Genomic DNA, 23,663 nt, shown 5'->3' with positions numbered 1-23,663 from the left:
GCGATATTATGCGAAGATTATTATTAACTGTGTTCGTTTTTTCGGTTTGTTTGTATTCAAATAACCTGTTGATAATAAACGGCCAACGGGTCTCTAACCCCAAAACCAGTGCCGACTACTTTATTGCGACGTAAGTCGTGTCATATCAAATAGATTATAAAACTGTTATAGTTTAGTAAGTTTTATTTATAAAATAAACATCTTAAAAGATAAATCTTTAATAATTCTTTGTTATTGATTCCTTGTTTTGTGGTTTTTAATTAAATAATATGATAAAAGTGTCTAATAAAAACACTGAACAATTTGGAAGTCTCAGTTTTAAAACTTACTTTTTAGATAATATATTTTCAAATTTTGGAATAAATATTATTTTTAAGCACATTTTAATGGAAATTAAATATTAAATTTAAGGTTATTAATAAAGGTACTTAACCAAGCAATAACCTTTGTATTGCTACTAATGAATAATATTTCTGTAACAGTCCACTACAAATTTATCAGGTCTTAACCCGAAATTGAGCGTTTCAACTATTTTCCTTCATTTAATATGTATTGAAATTCATATTTCCATTTTTAAAAATGGATAACAGTTCTATATAAACCAATGTTTTTAAATTTTACACCATTGTATATATAGTGTACAAAAAATAAATAAAAAGTTTACAATTTTTTAAAATCTAATATCTCATAAACTAAGTCAATTTATTACCAGTACAGCTTTAACAATGATTTATATATACAAATTAATTAATTTAACCATAGAGAAAAAAAGACAAAAATTATTTTAAAATAATTTTTTTTAAATTTTAAATAAAATGAATCACAAGTTCCAATTTATTATGTATATGTTCTTTTGAATGACCAAGTATTACGTAATATAAATTCGCATATATGTTTCTGAATGCTAAGAAAAAATAAACAAATATATTATTAATTAATTAAAAGTAACTAGATGTCAGTTTTTTATTTAATACTAAAATATTTAAACTTGATAAATTAATTAAATAACTTTTTATCAACTATACTTTTTTCCATAATCCCTATAATTTAAAACGATTATTGATAATAATAAAAATAACCGCATATATCGGCTATTTTTATTAAATTTTTTTTGAAACATATTTTTAAAATATTTTAGCCTTATGGCTTTGCTTTACTGGATAACGAATCAAAAGTTCTTTTACTGGTATATCATGTATATCAGACGGAATTCTTTATTTTAAAAGTTACTTAAATACAAATATTTATAATTTTATTTAAAATTAATTGTATATCAAGTAAAATTAGATATCCTTATAACAAATTAAGGGGCAATAGGATCAAGTCATAAAAGTAAAATTAAATACCATTTGATGGTATATGGGAATCTATCGCAAATGGTTCCATTTGACTGGCTATAAATAAATTCTATAAATTAAGATGCCATACCGACGACATATTAACTATCAATCTTGGAGATATGAAAACATTTTGAAAAATAACACGTTGGCCTTAGATGGATAGTGTCAGTCTAAAAAATTATACTAAATATTTATTTTACCTTGCATGCCTATATCTTGTGCGTTTATATCATCAAAACGAGTCATTATTTCATTAGCTTCGTCTTGCGTGATTCTGGTTTTAAATTTTTCAATAGACTTTGTTAATTCATTTTTGATCATCCTTTTATCTAAGTTGAGCATTTTTTCATAACTATTATTTATTCGCCATTCAGTTATTTTGACAACTAACTTCGCTTGATTTAAAAATTGTTCCAATGTCATAAGTCCATTTTCTTAATGAATTAAAAATTATGTGTTATCAATTTATTTTTATTTAAAAGTAAAATGGTAATATCAATAAATTCATTAATAATAATCACTGACCGACATTTAAATATCACTCAATATAATTAATTTATTATAATATTATAAATAATAATTTATTCCTGATATAGTTTTTTATATTGAAATCTAATCATAATTTTTATGACGCTTCTTAAATTATTAAATTGTGTATATACGAAGTATTAGTTTGAAGCAAACATTTCGACTAAATACGACAATAAAGAGATAACTTAATTATGTCGTCATTATTACCGCAGACGCAATCACGTTTTGAAAAAGGTAAAAAACGGGATGCAATAGGGAAACTATAATTTTTTTCTATAGAATAGAGTGTTTTAGCTTCCATTCAATCACAGAAATGTAAATAACTCTCCAATAAATATCAAAAATTACATTTATGATTATAAAAAAATGTATTTATTAAGGTGAGAAATTATAATTAGCACTTTGAATATATATATCAATTTAAGCCTATGATTCTTCCACAACATTTGACATTGTACCTCTTTCATAAAATTAGCTTACTCTATAATATCAAATTAGTATATGTAATAATTACATTTTTGAAAAGTTAACGAGCTTGAGTACTTAGAAGCCATGCTGAGTGTCAAGAATGATTGGTCAAAAGAGATTGGAATAAGAATAACAAAGGCTGAAAGGGCAGCATTCGCACTAAGAAAGTTTCTGAAAAAAAAATTATTTTCAAAGAAAACAAAGATAATAAGACAGGCGATAATAAGACCCACGTTAACTTTTATGGATGCGAAACCTGGACAACCACTAGTAATACAGAAAGTAGACTAAGGACGTTCGAAAATAAAATATGTAGAATAATTTACGGTCCTGTCTATGATAACAGAACAGGTGCGTGGAGAAGAAAATTTAATCGGGGAATACAGGATGAGTTGGGACTAGCACCAGTCAAGAGCTTTATAAGTGGTCAGCGAATACAATGATTTGGTCACGTAATGCGCAGAAATGAGGAAGATACAGACGGTGTTGGACGGCCTAGAAAAAGATGGTTGGATACAGTGGAAGAAGATCTCAAGAAAATAGGAGTATGAGGGTGGAGAACAATAGTTCATAACAGAGAACAATGAGGGCAAATCGCGATGGCGACGAAAACTCTTCAAGAGTAATAAATGCCAGCAGAAGAAGAAGAAAAAGAAGTTAGGGTTCCAACTATTTTATAATTTTTTCGAATTCTACGAGGTCCTTTTGAGAACAAATGGTCCTCAATTATAATATTTGTTTTACTAAGGTATTTTTTTGCTTTAACTATTGTAAAAATAATCTTTATAAAATTTGTAACTAGTTCAATAATATTTAACGTAGTTATTTGTTAAAATCTTTAATGTTATTGGTTGGTAGATTTCGATATTTTATATAAAACTAATGCTGTAAATTTATTCAAATTTCAAATTACTAACACAAGAATATTAAATATAAAAATTTTAGTAATTAAAAAATAAATAGTAAATTAAGGATTAAAGTTGTCCTCCTCCTATTCTAGAACACATCTACAATTGCAGAAATATGCTAAAATTGCAATTGTGCCAAAGATGAACACTATAATCAAATGAGAAGCATAACCTTTATAATCGTGTGTATTTTAAGTTTTACATGCGTTACAATAGCGCTTATTTATACTTATCTAATTATATTAAAAATGAAACAAATCATGACAATTTGAAACGAATTGTTCTAATTTATGTGTATTGTGGAAATTAAGATTGTGTTATCTGTAATTGATATAATAGAATAACGGGTTGTCATGTAAGTTTTTTTATACCTTTAATTGTTTACCAATAAGCGCATGCGACAAAACCACGCAAAATAAATTGTTATGTTTTAAATAAACTGTAAATTAAAATAATAAAAATTAAAAATACAATTTTGAGTCACTCTAGTTTTTAGCAGAAATAAAAGTAGAATCCCCAACACGAATTTTATGGAAAAATATAACTACTACAATAAAATTGTATTGCTTATAACAAAATAAGTATTAATATTCATAAATAATGGTTACATGTATTTATCAGCTTGAAAACCGTAAATAATGCGAAATATAACCTCACATTTTAATCTCAAATTAAAATGTTGTACCTAATTCTTTGAACAATACAACAAAAAAATATGTATATACATTAAATTTATCAATTATAATAAAATTTGTTAAAAATAAAATTTAACTTTATAAACATAATTAGTTTTAATTACTCTCTATAACTTCTTCTTTGAATAATCCTCTGATGAATGCTTCGTCCAAAAGGTGTGCCATTTTAAAAACACTCAATAGTTTTATAAATTTTTTACAGTCCATACCTTCTTCTTTATTTTTATTATTATTAAACAACTTTTCTAAATCCGTCCTACATGTATCAGTCAATTCGCCGATCTAAAATAAATAATTAAATGTTATATAATTGAATTATATGAAATTAGAATTTATAATAATATAACTTTAAATATTTAGATTAAACAGTGACTAAAATCCTTATTATAAAAAACGCATCGATGCAAATTTGTAGATAGTGTTCAATTTTTAGAAAAACTTGTTGGATTTTTCCAAAAGCAAACTCTTATTTCTTAAGTATATCTTGATGGCAAGTTTTATGATTTATAAGTATATTACATTAATTTTGTAATTTTTATGGGGACAGTAGATAAAAAAATAAGCAAAGAAAATATTTATAATTAACACTTAAATCTTATTAATTAAATTTTTTTTGTAAAAGAGAGGGGGATAATTGGGGCACTTATCTACCTCTTCATATATGACTATACATTTGACTTTAAATATAGACAAAAATAATATAAAAAAACGATTAAAATATGAAAAACTGCAATTTATATAAGAAAATTGTTTTGATTCATTTGTTTTTCAGACATTTTAGCAACTTTTTTTCCCTCCAAAAGCAAATTTAAATTATATTTAACGTGTTGTGTAAAAATGTTATTTCTATAAAAGATAGAATAAAAAAAAATCTACATCCTAATAAACATTTAAATATTCACCAAAATGAATTTTCTAATTACAAAACATTTAACAATTCACTTTTATTAAAAGTTTGAATTTAAAACTTAAATAATATCGTTTCACCTCATTTAAAGGTAAATATTTGAAAATAATTGCGTTTGAAAAACTGGCTAGATACATTATAATGAAAATATAGAAAGACATTATTGATTGATAAATCCGCGTTTTCGAATGAAACTAATAAATGAAACAGTTGAAATGATAGGTTAATTGAAATTGTATTTATTTTATAATAATACTTTGTTGTTTTAGTGTTAAAAAACGTCATTTTTAAGTATTTTTTAAATAGCAATAAAAGCGTATAATAAATTAAATTACTTTTTTAATATTTGAATAGTAAACATTTTATTTATATGAAGGTACAGAATAATTATTCTTATAGTTATTAATTAAAATTATAGTTCTTAATAATTATTTTATTGTCATCATTGTACTAATAATACTAGTAAAAACTTGTTTTCCTTTGTTTCAGTTATCATTGAAAACTAAAATTTAAGTAAAATTTAAGTCTATAAATTTATAAGTCTTGACGTTTTGCAGTTGGTTCTTTTAAAATTGCTGTAATAATTTCTCAATAAATAGTTATAATAAATTATTTATTAAACTAAAAAAATAGAAAAAACAGTACACTTATAAATCATAAAACTTGTAATCAGAATATAAATAGGGAAATAGGAGATAATGTAGCTTTTGGAATAATCCATTAATTTTATAAAATTAAACATTATCTACAGATTTGGATCGAAGCGTTTTTTATGATGGTGATTTTAATCACTATCACATATCATTTGTACTGGAACAACTATGCCACGTCCCCACTGTGCTGTTTTTTCACTTCATCATCACTCGATAGTACCCTATTATCAACACTTTTTTTATTCACCAAATGGCAAAAAAAAAATAACTTGTTAAATACTGTAAATTTAATTGTTTAACATAAATATTAAATTGTTCGTTTATGAAAATTTTAAAATTATATCGATAATTTTTAGTGCGCCGCATTGGCGTATCTATAAGGTAGACTAAAGGGGCTGCACCCCACCTAATTAGCCAATTATTACTTTTTTACTGTGTTGATGTACACTTAGATTTAAATTTCCTAGTTTAATTAGAAATACTCTAAATCACAAGTGTAATAGACAAAGGTATAGAATCACTAACTTTATCAAAACGTAAACTAAATAATTGTAATCAATAGAAATTTTCACGTCATATACTTCTTATTATCTTAAAATAATACTAATTTGCTTTTTACATCATATATTTTTTACAATTATTTAGATCTTATAATATTTACCACAGTACAAAAAATTTACGTTTATACTTAACTTCATACATGTTTTATAATAACTGTATACTTGAATAAACAGTAATAATATTATTTGGTAGTTACAATATAACTGTTCGAATTTCTAACACAAATAATTAAATTATTTAATTCCTAAAATGTTTGAAGCCGTGAATAATCTACATTACATTATTAAATACTAGTTGTCATACAATAATATGATTATTATGGTATAATTTAAATTTGTACAATGTTTGAAGTGAAACTTCTTTATAGAGGGTCCGAAAAAAAAAAGATTATCGAGCGCACGGTCGGCTGTAACGTTTGGCCGTCACGGTCGACCGTAGTCGATCGTGATACTTTATAATTATTATAATTATAATTCAGTACTGTATTTTCGAAAATTAAAGTAATTTTATTTAAAATGTATTAAATAATTTAATTTCAAATAATTTTGATTGTGCAAGTGGGGTGTTAAAATATAGTATGATACTATGCAAACCTAATATTCTATCAGTTGAATGACTGAAAGAAGTTTCACTTCATATGCGTGCACTCGTAACTGGGATTTTTAATTTTTTTAATCTGTTTTTAGACAATATTGATTAAATTCCGTATAATTCAATTTAATCATTAAATTATTTACTTTAAATTAATTTAAAATTAAATTACTTTAAAAGTTGTCAAAATATATTACAATACATTTAAAAAATATTAGTTGGAAATTTCTTCATTGAAAAAAATAATCATTTGTTTCTACCAAATTCTAATAATAACTGCCATAAGTGGCTGACTCAAAGACGTCAGTAATTTTAGTAAATATTACAAAACGATTACAGTTGTTCATTTTTATATGACATTACAAAATATTTGGTAATTGTGGTAGATTTATTTATCGGCGCTAACAGGAATTTATCTAACAATGCTGTAAAAGTTACCGAATTATTGTTAATGTTCACATTATCTTGTGAACAAAATAAATGCAAAAATTGTAGATATTATATAATTCTAAGTAGGAGTCGAAACGTCGCAACTATCTTATGTATTTTCTACATGAATATAACCTAACGTATGCACTTGATGGGACACTATTTTTATTACCACAACTAGAATTTTTAACGCTATTTATATATTTCACAGATTTTATTTTAGATTGAAAAGTTTTAGTCCTTTATTGTGTTGCTATCATATTCAAATTAGGTATGAAATAAAAACTTTTTGCATTTAAAATTACTTCTAATTTACCATATGTTTTAAACACAAGTTTAAACTAAATTTTTTGGAGTTTCGTAGTATGTATTTCATAGTACGTAACTATGAAAACACCCAAAATAGAACAAATACAAATTATTATTATAAGTACAAAATATATAATACAATAATAGTATTTATATATTTTTACTAAATTGTGATTGTTTTAAAACATAATATTTTAAGGATATGTTTCTATGTACATTGTCTATAGCATTTTTGATTGAAATAGCCCAATATCTTTGGAGTGTTTTATTTTATTTTGTCATCGGAAATATGCTAAAATATTTTATCAGATTGACGATGTAAAAAACTTGTTTAGTTAAAATAACAATTATAGTAGTTAGCTCTGCAAACCCCGTTTAACAATAATGCGTTTGTATTGTTTAAGGATTTACTATAACGATTAAAAATTTAATTAGTAATACAAATTTACGACAGTGTATAAAACAAATTTTTAACAAACTAATTCGGTTGAATTATCCACACCTTTTTTTTTCTTGAGTGTTTTATACATTTTATATTTTAAATATTAATAAATGGGTCAAGTGAGACTAAGTGATCTAAATTCTGAATATTCTAAAAATAATTTTGATTACATAATTTAATGTATGTTAACACTAAGAAAAAAACTCAACTTTAATAACTATTTGTACATTATAGAAACCAATAATATATTAAAATAGTCACAAATAAAGCAAAAACATAACTTTGCAGGTACTATTAGATCATTAAAATCAATTAAAATAACAATGAAGGGTGGGTAGGGAAGGGTGGGCTAGTAATTACAGTTTGTATATTTTTAATTCTATGAATTTTTCTTTAACAGTTAGCTAAATTTTTTAGAATTCATTTTAATCTATAAATTATAAGCTTCTATAAATGTATAATTTATTTGATAAATTCATATTTTAATACCATATGTTTTACAAAGCTATGCAATATGTAACAATTTACCCAAAGGTGAAGTTAGTTTTATAGTTACAGTATACATTTTTCTAATTTTTATGATAAAAAATTATAATAATATGAATTAATATTTTATAAATATAAAAACATAAAATTTAAAAATCATTTTAATCAATTTTATTATTATCCTCGAAAAATATCTTAGTTGCGGAATTTTAATATTCATTTATGGACATTTTACAACAGACTCTGTAATTTCCCTATCTAAATGAAATAAATTATACTATTTTTATTAAATTTAAAAAATATATAATTTTTTTAAATGGGTAACAAATATATTGTGATAGCATGCTCTTGTGCAAACTTTAACAACTAGCGTCATTATTTTTATGATTCAAAAAATATATAAACAAAATATTTAGCATCACAAAATAAACACCTCATCTTAAATCTTTTGTCCCATAAAAAAAAAAAGCAAAATTTTTACTAAATTATACTATTGACATGTAAAAACATAAAAAGGTGAATAAATTTCGATATCGGTAGTATATTATCAACATTTTCATAAAATATTTGTGCATTAATTTATTTGTTTGACTTAGTGTTGTAACAATTTAAAATTAAAATATTTTAATTGTAACAATATACCCTTGTAATAACTAGCTTCGCCTCTTCTATACTAAAAAGTTGTGAATATCGCAAAAATACAACATAATTTACATTTTAACCATAAAAATGTCTATTTGTTGTATGCCGTATCAATGAAATATTGTTGGAGATATAAAAATCGTAAATAATTTACTGAGAAAAATCATGAAAATTTAACGATGTCGTATAGCTTTATATATTAATAGAAAATATATTTTAAGGTCTACGCATAATAAATGTCTTTTAATTCGAATACTTTATTTTGAAATATAAAAAAGAAATGATTTTTTTTTACAACACACAAAATACATTTTTATGAGATTTATAAGCCACTTATAATTAACGAATACTTAATGATTCATATTTTTTGAATACTAAACGTATACTTAAATGTTATTCGCGAGGTTTTTTTTTTACTCCGCCAAAATACACTAAACGATTCAATATTCTGTTTAAAAATATATATTTATTATTATGCAATACGCTTTACTATTCAACTAATAATCCACTGAGCAGACCGTCCAGAACTTGTAGTACTGTTATCGTTTTCTTTTGTATGTGTATATAAGATTGTTTCGTAACTTTTTGCTTCGACTTTCTCTTTCCCAAGAGTACAGGGATATAAATTTGTTGGGCATATAACTTTGCTGGTATCGTACAATTACAGGCGCTAACCGCGTCCCGTAGAGCTTGGACCGAAAATAATTTACGCAATGACACCTGTCGCAGTTACAGAAAGCATAAAAAAACATTGTCCTGCGTCTCGAGGGAAAATGTTTTCCTCCATAGTTCAAATAAAGACACAACTTTTCGTTTTGTTCTAGAAAGTAAAGATATTTTAGACAAATTTTGGTGCTATTGAAAAGTACTACCTTAATATGGTGATATTTTAATTAAAAATTTACTTAATCTTCAGTTTAAGTCTAAAGTAGAGAAAATATAAAAACCGCTGTGATGATAACGAATTTCACAAAGTAAGAACCATACATCATCAGTGACCCACACGAATAGTGAAACTCCAACGAAAAACTTTAGTACTTACGGTTGTTAAATGTGTGTCGTTGTTAAACACAGTTCCTTGTACACTCAAGAATATATTACAAAAGATTTAAAAAAAAAAACAACGATTTCACAGCTTTGTTGGTACCACGTTTTTTCAATTACTATTACGCAGTACTACTATTATTTCCATTGATGTAAAAATAACGACTATGAATTCAAAAGCATTTATTTTGCATGACTATTATAGTTGTACATATTTATGGAGGTACAATTTTTTATTTGAAATATTCTATATGAGACCCCTAAATTTGTTATAGTGCAACTATAAGTAGAAATTTGATCACGACTGATCAACCCTAACACTATCTCAAAAGGATTAAATATTATTTGATCTAGGGGTAGTTTTTAATTATTTCCAGAATTATTACATCAACCATAAAATTTAATGAATTAAATTTATATATAATTATGTTTTCTATAAAAAAAAAGTTAATATAAAATTATTAAAAAAGTTTGTTATTTTACATGAAAATTAACAATTAAATTTAACTAGGCTCTAGCCATCTATATTTATTTTTTCAACATATAAAATAATAAACTTCTATAACTTTATTTACTTTTTGTATAAAAAACATAAATTTAATTGTTTACATTTAAGTATATTTTTCTAGATAAGTGGCAAAAACTAAAATTTGTCTCATAGATTAAATATTTAACCTTTTTCTGGTAGGTATTAGAATTAATCAATTGTATCCAAATATTTGCATCTTACTTTTAAAGTAATCTTAGATGTGCTAGAAAAAATTTGGAGGGTCTGTGCATCAAATTTTGAATCTTCAAATTTAAGGACAGCCCTAATGGTTATATGAAAAGGTAAACGGAAAAAAATCATAATTTAAAGTTTTTTATATGTATTAGAAAACTAAATTCTATATTTTGACATAGTAGTAAAAAATTATAAAAATTATAATAGTTGATGTAAGATTTATGTTACTTAAGTATCGAAAAAAAGAAAGTATTATATTACAGTTAAAATACTGGTAGTATTTTAATCTTTTAAAGAAACTCATCGATAAATCAATGGATGGTTTCCGAGTAAGTTTAAATTGATTTTTTTGTAGTTGCGTATATTTTCACATTAAACTCGTCTTAAGAAAAATAAAATCTGTCCAATTAAATTCATTTGTTGTTTAGTAATTATGTTTACACAGTTGCGTATCCAGGATATTTTTTAATCGGGTGCTAATACCAAAAAAAAATTTAGTAATCTTTTTTAGGTAATTTTACCTTCTGGGTATGACAAAATCTATTAATTTTAATCAAATATTTATTTTAAAGTAAAAAAAATTAAATTTTTACTAACTTCTTTCATTTAAAACCAGTCGATGTGCAAGTAGATTTATTGACTATTCATACAATCACTAACAGATCATATTTTTTAAATGAATTGAATATCCTTCAAAAAAAAAAAATTAACACATATTTACTAACACGTGTTTGACATATTTATAAATACGATTTACAGATAATTGTTGATACCCTGCTGATAAAAAAACTATTCAAAAACGTTGTAACATCAGTAAAAATTATCAATAATAAAATATATTTATAGCCTGACAAGGTTAAATCATTACATTTGTCATTTAATTATACCTAAAAATAAAATTCTGTTAATGACCGTTCCAAGTGCCAAATTTTGCTAATTGTAGTAATACATGATTTAAGTAAAAATATTATTTAAATATATTTAATAGAAAATTATTTTTATTAAATTAAATAGATTAGATTAAGAGATTGAACGTCAAATAAATATATTTCTTCACTTATAGAATGAAAGTGTCAAATATTCTATTTACCAAATTAAAAAATCACTTAAATAAATACTATCAATTAAAAATAATTAAAACAAACTATATTTTTATCAAAAAAAACATTATTTTTGATATAAATTCGTATGAAATTAAGATTATGTGATGTGCATAACACTTATGAACGGGTGCTATTTAAGAAATTAATATTTGATTTAGAAATCATTCTTTTGGTTAATAGGATAAGAACAAAATTAAAGTTATGAACACTTAGAATATTTAACAGAAACAATATGTTTTTCATTTTTTCAACATGAAACGTTTAAAATGGTTTATATCTAATATTAAAAACAAAAACTTTATACATCATTTATCCAATGAGCATTTACAAAAAATTAATAGTGTTATTTATTTGTGTGTAATATATTGGTAATCAATCATTGTTCGTGTGATCTGAGTTATTGAGATTATGGATAAATTAACCGACTACATCGTGTAATGCAAATGACTTATTGTTTTTAAACGAATTCCACCCGACGGGAAACGACCGCGTTTTGAGTACCTATTGTTCGTAATTTAGAATTTATAGTTATATTATCCTAAATTGTATTCCCTATAGTATGACTTTAAGTTAGTTATAACTTATAACTTTAATGTAAGCGCTCAAAATTTAGAACATTACTTTAATTAAGGCCATATTTAGAAAGGTACCTGGAGAAACGATTATCCCCATAGAATGGATGGGGATGAATATTAGATAATAAAGTATTAATAACGTGATCCTTGAAAAAACTGACTGCAGTATATTTTTATTGTACAAAGTTTAAAAAAGGTAAAAATTATTATAATTTTAAGAAGTTACCAAATTACTGTTTTACCCTCGAGACTAAATCTTAAATAAGGCAGGCAGTAAGACAAAATAAAGTACGATCGAATTAATTTAACATATTTATATAATTTGTAGCATATGGTAGCCTAAAGAAATTAAAATGTAATTTGAAAATATTACAAAATTCAACTCTTATGGCTAATTATATTTTAATTATTTTTATAATTTATACACCAACACGTCCAAAACAAACACCAAAACAAACAAAAAAAACAGAAGTCAATTGTGCATAAATATTTTTCAAGTGATTTAATCCAAGTAACAATAATCTAGTTAATTAGTTAATCGATAAATAAACACTGTTAATCTGTAAATGACGAAATCTAAATATTTCATTGTAATATAAAATAACTTAGTCAAATTTAAATTATATAGACTTAAAAATTCAAAATTATTCTTATTAATGTTGATAATAAAAACATCTACATTTATTCAAGTTGTCTCAATGTTGCCAAATTTTTCCTACAAACTTACTTCAATTTTTAAATTATTGATTACTAAAAAGTGTTGTTATAGTTTCTTGACTTAAACTGAACATTTACCAAGTTAACATTAAATAAATTTTAATTCAGAGAATAACGTACCGTAAAATTTACATTGTTTATTAAGTTTGAATTTTAAATTAACACGACGATTAGTATTCTGTTCGGTAAGAGTAGTAAATCTTCAATCTTACTTTTTAATTCGCCAGAAAATATTTGGTTGGCTGTTTTCCAGGTCTTAGAGTGTTTCTTTTAGAGTACTCTATAATCTGATTAAATTCCATCGCAGCAATTACCAACGACACGACCTTTTATTTGAACTTATTGTTTTTCTGACACGTGTACGTAATATAGAAATATAGAAATTAGTAATTTTATGAAAGTTGAAAATGATCATCTACTAACCTATTCGGTAAAATTTAAGAATAGAAGAGTACTTGAAAATTTATCTTTCTCTTCTACTACAAAAATACAATATTAAACTATTTCATTACAAAAAGTGGTCTTTCACACTACGATATCGTATTATATCATTATTATTATTATTTAAGTGCAATAGTAAAAGGCTTTTTTTTAAGTCATTACACTGTAAATGATTTAGAATAACATCTTTAAATACCCTTAAGACCAAAACATGTAATCAAATTAATGTGTAAACAGTAATTGAGTTATACTAAACGTTTAAGGAAGATGAAGGCGATATTAGCCAACGTTATTGTATTAATATACTCTAATACTTAGGGCCAGTGCGACAGGAAAGATTAGAAAACTGTTGGACTAATACTATTGATCTATGTCCATTTATAAACGGCTTTTGTTTCAACAGCACGTATGTTGGCTACAAAGAACTGAAGTCGAACTTCTTATGACGTGACTGGATATAAAATGATGAAAATACTATCACACAATTTTAAGTGAAAATAAAAATATATGCTGACTTATTAGATTTTTCGCTTTGAACGTTAGATAGTTTATAAACATTATAAAATAAGAGTATGTTCGTACGTTGTATAATTTTCGTTCAATATAAATTATTATCTTCAGATGCTACATTTGTATAGAACAGGTGTATGCAATTTAGTGGTTAAAAAAAAATCAAAATCTAGGCAAAAAATAGTCAACAATGTATTAAAAATTGAAATAAACTCTGTATGATTTAATCTCGATATAAAATAATGCACCTTGTTGGTATTTCTTAGTTTCTTGTTGGTAAATTTCTAATTATCCTGGGTCAGCTTTTTGAAGTTTGATACACTCCGATATCCAATGAGTAATTGAACATGTTAAATTTACTTAATTTACGTAATTGATGCATCAATTACGTACGGATAATCAAATAAGTTTCTCTGGATATAAAGAGACAATAGAAATAAAAAATAAAAACAGCTTTGACATTAAACATATTTGGTAGACCAATTTTTTACCCTCCGGGGCCAGATGTGAACCGCAGGCCGCCTATTGCCGACCGAGATAATCTATACTATAAATTATCTGTTCACAAAAGTTTCATTAAATAACAATAGCGTTTTAATGGTTTATCTTAGCATTGTTATTGTTGTGTCACTGATCTATTCAGCAATAACTATGAAGACTAAAACGATTTACTAAATATCGAGTGGCTTGCAGCATTGTAATTTATTTTTATTTTGCCCGGATATACCAAAGTTTGTAACCTTCATTATAAGAAAAATGTAATTTATTTCATATTTTAAAAACAATTCCTAATATTTTTTTTTTAATGTCTTTTTTGTACTAGTTATATTTTTTAATAATTCATTATTGTCATTTTTCACCCTAAATACAAACGTTAATTTAAAAAAAAAGGAATTAGGATGCTTAGACCTATAAGTTAATTATGTTATACATGAACACAAAAAATACAGTACGATAAAAACATGAATAAATTATTAAGTAATATTTATGTTATTGATCATACTTTATTTTTTATTCATACTGATTTAATTTAAAAACTTTCAATTCCGATTGAAAATTTCTTGGCAAACTTCCAAAGTAATCTATTTTTTGTTTTTTTGTTGAGTAAATTAATTTTTGATATAGAATAGTTTTTTTTATAATTAGTTGCAAATATTTGTGAAAATTGGGAGAATGAGTAGTTAAACTTCTTCAAACAAAAATAGTACGAAAGACTTGTAATTTAGGGAAAGATTAATTAAGATAATTTTTTTTACGATCTTGTACGTCAGTTTGTTCTTATTTCCAAATTTACCAACAATACATTGTATTTATGTTTTTATTTTCTATTAGTTTCAATTAAAATTGTCTTTGAAATCTTGATGAAAATATTATTTAATATTTTTACTAATTCAGATTATGAAATTATAAAAATAATACGTATTTATATAATTTATTTAATTAACGCACGACATAATTCCTCTAATTAATTAATCATTTTAATACGAAATTTGCCTTATTGCCATTTATTTCTCTCAAGTAATATCTCTACTATTAAATCATAATGTGATTTTACAAACATATTTTATTATAATATAATTACACATACTTATTATTATTAAATTTATTAATCAAAAAAAGAAATAATAATTGACTTGTTAGAAGACACGTGTAAACAAGAAAAACTAATGACTTTATTAGTAATATGCATCTTTATATGGTTGTAATTAGTGATTTACATAGAAATTATTGTAGTCTGTAAAAGACAGGATATGCCATCCGTTTCGTTTAGTTAAATTAAAATGTAAATTTAGCAGTTAATTGGTTTGAGCGTTCGTCGTCGTTTTATATGTTGGTAATCTTATGCTTGACAGTTGTCTTTGTCTCATAATTTAACTTTAAAATCATTCAGAATTTTAGTAATAAAGATGAAACAGCCCTTAGTTAAACTCCGTAACGATTCTACGTAGTACAAAGTATTTAAATACACCATCCGTAATGTAAATATCCAATTTTGATAGCTTGTTTTTAATAATAACTCAATTAAATTCTAACTCTAATCTACGAGTCAAATAAAATGTTAATTAAAAAGTTGTCAATATTCGCATCAATTACAACAAAACCCATAGAATAAAATTAATTTAGAAAAACATTGTTTTCTTAAAGATTATTATTTATTTATAATTTTTTTATTGTGTCCTCTCTAAAAACTATTGTTTGTGCTAGAGAGGACAGGAAAACAAACATAGTCCAGTGCAATGGAATTGAATACTTAAGCGCCTAGACGCGTCATCGACTGAGCTGGGTAGGCCGTCTAATTAGCTAAGATTAAAAATTTCAAATCGAAAATAATATTTTTTATTGCTTGTTAACACTTATCATTATAATGTGTATTTCTTTTTAGTATTTGTGAAAATGTTTATCGATTAAATTGGTTATTGAACCAACGTTTTTGTTTTTTACGTATAACATTTTGTCTAAGAACAAACACTATATCGATACAAATAGATTTAAAGAGGAAGTAATAAAACCTATACTCAAACAGTATAAACATTAATTTATATTTTTTTTTATTTTTTATTTTATTCTGAAATAAAAATACTATTGCATTATTATGAAATTATTTTGTAATATTTGTAATAAGAATATGATTTTGAAAGTTTTCTAATTTATACAAGATTTAATCGAAAACTTTTTAATATATGTACAGTGTACATTGTACACCCAATTAATACCGATCGTTAATCTATTCTTAAAAATTTTACTTTCATTATTAGAAGACTCTTATACGAACCTTAGTGTTCTGTATTTCATAAATTTCATAAGTGTAATCCATATGTTTTAAAAAATATACTTATTTTACAATATTTCATTAATTTCACTAATTTTACACGTTTCAATAATTTTAAAAATGTTATAACCTAAAGATCTCTCTTTGTTTTGTACGTTATGTTTAAATATATTGTATTAAAACGCTGAGATTATTAAAAGAGTTAATACTACTTGCTATAATTAATCTTATTTAATTATCTTAATCAGTTATGTTATTGAGACAGTTTTGATCTGAAATACTTACCCCTTTTCGATAATACCAAGGTATTTGATATATTTGTCAAAGGTATAAAAATATATAATATTTAATTATATTTTTTTGTTATTTTTAGAAATACTATAAAATAATCAAATATTTATATATATTTAATAAAAAACATGTTATAAAGAATTCAGAATACATTGATTGGAAAATACTTGGTTACATAAATCTACAGATGCGACATAACTATCTCAATAAATAGCCGAAATAATAAAAATAAAAACTTTTATTCGAATAAAATATAAATTTTTCTTTTTATCATTTCTTCTCCGGCGCACCATAAAGATTCAATTTGAACCCAAGCAAAAGTAATAACAATTTCTCGCGAGACTATCGTTTCACTCGTGTTGCACTAAAGGTTAAGAAGTGTTCGCTATTTTCACAACTGGGTGGTTAAAATGTATACCTAGTATCAAAGATTTTCTTTTTTTATTGTCTGGTAGTCTCTAAAAGTTATAAGTCATCCAAACTTTAAAACTTTTAAACAAATAAATCATTTATGTTTTACGTAACTTAAACAAACCGTATGATACTGAAAAAAGTACAAGTACTAATCAACCAAATAAAAAATACCTACGAAAAAATATATTTTGAGTAAATAATTTCCCAGCTATTACAATGAAAATAAAAATTATTATTTTTATTAACCCTATATATGTCACTTTTGGTATCCATATATCGAGAGCCTGAGACTAAAGAACATATCAACCAATTTCTTGATTTTCAGGAAATAAAAACTAAACTTTCATTTCTCATTTATGCTAATGATAAAATTTTTATTTCTTCTTAAAAATTATGTATTTTCCAATATAATGGTACACCATTAAAAAATATTTAATATATTGGTTAAAATAAAATGATAATCGAAAAATCCCAATTTTTGTTTATAGGTTCCTTAATTCTAGAACTCGATATTGAACATTTCAACTCAAATTCTAATTTCTTATTCATATTTATAAATTCGCATTATAATATGTTATTAAATTATCTTAATAATTTATTTTAGAATGAATATTAATTACATATTTTATATCAGTTACTTTATTCTAGGCATATTCTATAACTTGTATCATATGCAGTAGTTTCTTTAATAAAGTTTATTATTTTATATAATTACGGTAATCTGATTGATACTATTATATTAATGCTACAAACTAACTGTAGTCGAAAACGTAAAAAAAAAAATTTCTTCTGATACAAAACTATATTTTTTATAATGTTTTTACTCAAAGAGGCCAACATCGCGTCTGAAACAAATTATCGATGATAATTCCTCATTAACTGTAAAATATAACACCATATCCCAACACGATGATATCTCGTCGATTATAATTAATGATTTGAAATTAAGTTTTTAATATTAATTGAAAATCGATTTAAAAAATCTATGAATACTGAGACAATTTTTTTTTAATTTAACTGAGAATATCTAATTTAATAAAAATTTAGATACTTATAGATTGTATTTTTTAACCATTCTTTCATATTTAGACGTAACATAAAACACGTTTCATACATGTAAAATTATGCATAACAATTTGTTTTAAGAAAGTAATTTGAGATGCATGTAATATATTAAATAAAGTATCTCCTGATAGCTTAAAGTATTTTTGCAGTACTTTCAATTTTTTTAGATTGTATATTTTTATGGTATTCTTTGTTCTGAAATTTCATTGTCAACATTTTACTCATCAGTCATCTCTCGTTGACAGAAACTAAATATGTTGCATGACTGATAAGTGTTTTTTCAAACTTACTATGAAACACTATGAACTTATGATAAACGTACATACTATTTCCTAAAACAAAATATTTTAAAAATTAGATAGTTAAAATATACGTATTAATTAATTTAATTATAAAACCATTTTTATCAAAAATAATTTTAATTCATTATACTAGTAATTAATTGTCATAAGTAAAAGTAAACATACAATTTATAAACATTTAATACTGTGAACATTTTAAAATGTTTTCTGAGAAATATGACATGAGATTTTATTTAAGTATGTTCTTTCATCGATTATATCAAAATTCAGTTTTAAATAGCTATTAACTTTCAATTTTTAAACAACTGAACTAGGAAGAGTCAGTGGCGGCTCGCCGGGTGAGGCAAGTGAGGCACAATCTCACCTGCAATTTACCTTATAATAATTTATTTATTTCGAGCCTCTATCAATATCAAATATCTTTCAAAATATTATAATTTATTTTTATAATTAACGCAATTTGTAATCTTGAACCATAAAAGATAATAGGACGAAAATAGATAACATAATGTTGCGCCTGACTGGCACTGCACAAACACAGCGAGATATAACACGGTATTTAGTGCCGAAATCAAAGGTCTGCGCTCGCCGTTCGTTAATGATCAAAAAATGACAACACGTTACACGACTGATTACGAAGCAAACCGATGAGGTCCGAGAGGCAAACTTTTTTTTGATTCAGTTGCTATACTGGATTAATTAGATTGATTAGTGGGGAGAGAGTCGTGAATACTTAGTAAAATGAGGCTGATGTAAATTTTCCTCAGCGGTGAACACCATCGTGTGCCAGGTGTTTTCAAATGCGAAACGACATTTTACATATAAATTAAATGGAATCGACAATATGTCGTTATTGTTCCTAATCTATGCTTACCCTACAAAAACACTAAACGAATTACGTTTATCACATCAGTTATCAGTCAATGTTTAAAAGTTTTATACAATTATAATTTTTCATCTTATAATTTATAAAAATTTTAAAGAATTAACATGTTACCGATTAATACAGCTATTATCTACGTGTACCTATAATCTTAAAAATGGGTATATTCTTTATTCAAATTCACTAAATTAAAAGTTTGCCTCACCACTTCCGAGACCCACGAGCCGCCACTGAGAAGAGTAGATATCAATTGTTATTTAACGTAGATAAAATTTATTGTGTAATATTTAGTTCATTAAAATATAATTACGTCATAATTCAATTTTGATAAAATTACTTTTCTAAAAGTTTCTAGAGGTATATTAATTTTTTTTTACAAATCACAGAATAGATTCATATATTCGTGTGTTTAAATATTAGGATTTCAAAAATAATATTTAGTTAACTTTTTCTTCAAATATTAATTTATCAAAAATTTCCTCAAACCAATTAAACAACTTCATAACTTATAAAATTAATTACCTATAAAAATACTAAACTTCTTCATCTAAGAAAATAAAATTGTCTCATTAACATTTTTATTACCTTTTTTGATTATAAAACCAAAATTGATGTTTTTCGTTGTCTTTATTAGTAATTTATTTTGTTTACTTTGTTTACTTTGTTTTGTAAATAGAAGATATCATAAAAAACAATCTATTATTTATGTTATAGCACGTAAACCCTTCAGTAGTAGGTTTTTAATTTTTATGTTTCTTCATTTAATAGAGAATTATGTATTTTAAATTGACTAATTTAATGCTTACAAGCTTTTAAAGACTCTATTGAAAATACAATATAAGTAGAATTTTAATTAATATAATAACATGATACTAATTAAAGGCATGCCTTTTTAGCACTCGACTTTTACCCGGTACTCGGTTTATGAGCATAGTTTTATTCGACTTTTCCTCGGTACGAGATTCACAAGTACAAATATTTTATGTTTATTCTATGAAATAATAAAAAAGTTGTTTATTTAATTAATTAAATTATGTTCAATAATTATATTTTTATCACTTTATAACTAGTTATTATTTCAATTAATACTTGGAAGTTTTAAGTACAATTCATTTTATTAAAATTCTCTAAACAAAACTTACATGATAGAGAATTCCTGTGCATAGGCAAATGGTGGAAAACAAATTTGTAGAAAGCTAAATGTTAATTACTCGATCTTTTAAATATATTCTATTAAAAATACATTTGACATTTTAACTTTTAGAGGGAAATTTATAAATTTCTAATATGTAGGTTAAGCTACCAACCCTATCCCTATATTTTTGCGTTAAATTTAATGAGAGGGAATAATAGTATACTAATAAATATTAGTATAAAATCCTCCTCATTAAAGTTTAAGGTATTCTTGACCATTTTTTTTCATTCATGAACACTGTAACAAATGATCTAAAAATTCCCATACATCAGTTAATATTTTTAATATACACTTTTAATTTTACACACAAGTAACGTAATTTTGACATTAAGTATTGAAAAATTCTACTCAAATATAATATTTTTAACACTATTTAACAAAAATTTCTTTTACATTGTATGCGTTAAATACTTTCAATACATGTATGTGAAAAATATATTGTTTTGTTTAAGTGTGTAGAAAACTTAACTACATAGCTTATACTTGGATTATAAACACATCTTCATCCGGCTTTTACTCTGTTAGGTTTGTACATACTATATTTCCCGAAATATTTCTAATACTTATACAAACAAACAAATAATTAAATAAAAATCATTAATAAAACGAATAAATAAATAAAAAGTAGCTATCATATTTATCTAAAAAAGGACATATCTGTACTTATAAAAATATTAAATTAAAAAATCGAACAAAAATGATCCTATAACATGAATTATTTACTTCGTTTTGCAAATACATTCTAAAATAATAAAAAAATTCTGAGCTCCAAGATTAAAACATCTTTAAATATATCTAGTGTTTAGGTTTTTCACAAAAAAATTAAACAGCTGTCAAAACTATTGAGAAAAAAATAATATTTTAAATTATATAATGTGAAGTTATATGCTGTATTGTTATTTTTTAAGTTGTTACTATAGTAATAACAGTTTTTAAATCATCAGTCTAAAAAAAAACAGAGGTTGAAAACATAATTGGAAAAATTGCTATATATATGTAACAATTTTGTTTGTGAAAATATTATTTACGTAGATATATCTACATAAATAATAAGTAGTATAGTTTTTATTATTATATAAACGTATTTACAATTTTTTTGCATATTGCGATCTAAAAGAGATACCCAGTAAACTCACCTGACTACTATCTTTGATATACGATTTTGTTTATAGCTTATTTTTAATTCGAAATAACCTTACAATATGTTGATAATGTAGACAGTTTTATACTCACATTGAAATAATATTAATTTAATCCTTTCAAAACAAATGTATAATAATTTTCTCTGTTTTTGTTAACCATTCAATACTGTTTAAAAATAATTTTGACGAATCAACATTTGTTTCATCAGAATAATAAATAAATAATAATAGAATAATATAATAAAACAAGATTTTAGAAAATAATTCAAGATTTTCGTTGCTGTTCGATTTAATTCGTGAATTATATTTTAATAATCAATTACTATGAAATTATAACAATATATATCTATTGAAAATGTTTTCGTTGTTATACAGGACTAACGTTTACATAACATCAAATTACCACTACAAACCGTCAGTTCGCACAATACTCCATGATGATTTATGACCAAAAGTAGTACAATTTTACAGGCCATGTCAACATAGCGTATTAATTAAAATTAAATGCTTAACAAAACTATCAAAATAAAATACTATAGAACGTTTGTAACACCGTTAGTACCAAAGTGTAAACCAATTTTTTAACAAGTAACAACTAATGTGTACTCACCTTTTAAGAAAACAGTCCTTTCATATAATAATTATATTGTGAATTATAATAAAATGTAAGAATTACTGTTTAAATGAGTGTAATTATTTTACAATTCCAATTGCACAACTACAAAAATATACATTTAGCTCTATTATAACAGCTACAGTTTCAACGACGAAACACTACGAAAGAATTCTGCATTATTAAAACTATAGAACTGTAAATAAAACCATTAAACTTTTAACAGTGTATTAAGTTCTTCACTTCCTACTAAAAAATTGTATTGTTTTTAAAGTACAAGTATTAATTTAAACTTAATTGAGTTTTTTTTAAATAAATTAAAAAATTTATTCAGAAATTAGTGGATATGAAATTTTGAACTTGGTGCTTTCAAATAGCATATAAATGTAAATGTTACACATTTTTCTAAAAACCTATAGATAATTAGTGTAATCAAATATTTTGATATATATTTATAATTAAGTTATAAAAAAATTACTTTATAACTTACATTTCATGGCATGCGATTTTTGTAATTAATTTACACATGAAGTATGGATGGAAAAATAAAACAAAATATTGTTCATTTTTTAATTAAAGCGAACATTATTCAATATTTTTGTGTTTAAATATTATAAAATGTTTATTCAAAGTATTTTATTTCTGTGATACTGCATTTGATTAAAAATTTCATTTATTTGCAGTAAAACATTATCAAAGGAATAAGTTGCTTCGATTATGAATTCTTGAAATTCAAACCAATTAAATTATTACACAATTTGTAAAATATCTGATATTCGTTTTTTTTATTTGAAGTTTAAATATATCTGTTTTTTTTCAAATTATAAAACATCTTTTAGTCGCATATTACAATTTATAAAATATTTTATAGGATATTGCTATTTTTGGTAGTATTTTTCTCAGTGGATTCCT

The 23,663-nt window shown here is 24.1% G+C and overlaps 2 protein-coding genes across 3 annotated transcripts in view; one reads left to right on the top strand and one right to left on the bottom strand.

Moving 5' to 3' along the window:
• LOC126895145 (protein amalgam-like) overlaps positions 1 to 23,663 on the top strand; it is a 181,079-nt gene that overhangs the window by 114,942 nt on the left and 42,474 nt on the right. The gene's annotated exons all lie outside the window — the stretch shown is intronic.
• LOC126895148 (uncharacterized) lies at positions 678 to 5,078 on the bottom strand. Its single transcript, XM_050666678.1, has 4 exons — positions 4,930 to 5,078; positions 4,047 to 4,224; positions 1,541 to 1,774; positions 678 to 904 (listed from the first exon to the last, which is right to left on the bottom strand). Exons 1-4 carry the CDS (start codon positions 5,008 to 5,010, stop codon positions 807 to 809), a joined length of 591 nt encoding a protein of 196 aa, XP_050522635.1. The 5' UTR covers positions 5,011 to 5,078; the 3' UTR covers positions 678 to 806.

Source organism: Daktulosphaira vitifoliae, unplaced genomic scaffold, assembly GCF_025091365.1.
Source record: "Daktulosphaira vitifoliae isolate Bord-2020 unplaced genomic scaffold, ASM2509136v1 Scaffold_1, whole genome shotgun sequence".
Taxonomy (NCBI): domain Eukaryota; kingdom Metazoa; phylum Arthropoda; class Insecta; order Hemiptera; family Phylloxeridae; genus Daktulosphaira; species Daktulosphaira vitifoliae.
This window is presented reverse-complemented; position numbering and strand designations above follow the sequence as displayed.

Excerpts from the sequence above, each read along its gene's own strand:
- LOC126895148 (XM_050666678.1), bottom strand. The coding sequence starts at position 5,010 with ATGTCTTTCTATATTTTCATTATAATGTATCTAGCCAGTTTTTCAAAC. Across the intron at positions 1,775-4,046 it reads CAAAGAAGAAGTTATAGAGA|AAAATGGACTTATGACATTG; the intron begins GTAATTAAAACT and ends TAATTCATTAAG. Across the intron at positions 905-1,540 it reads ACAAGATATAGGCATGCAAG|CATTCAGAAACATATATGCG; the intron begins GTAAAATAAATA and ends ATTTTTTCTTAG.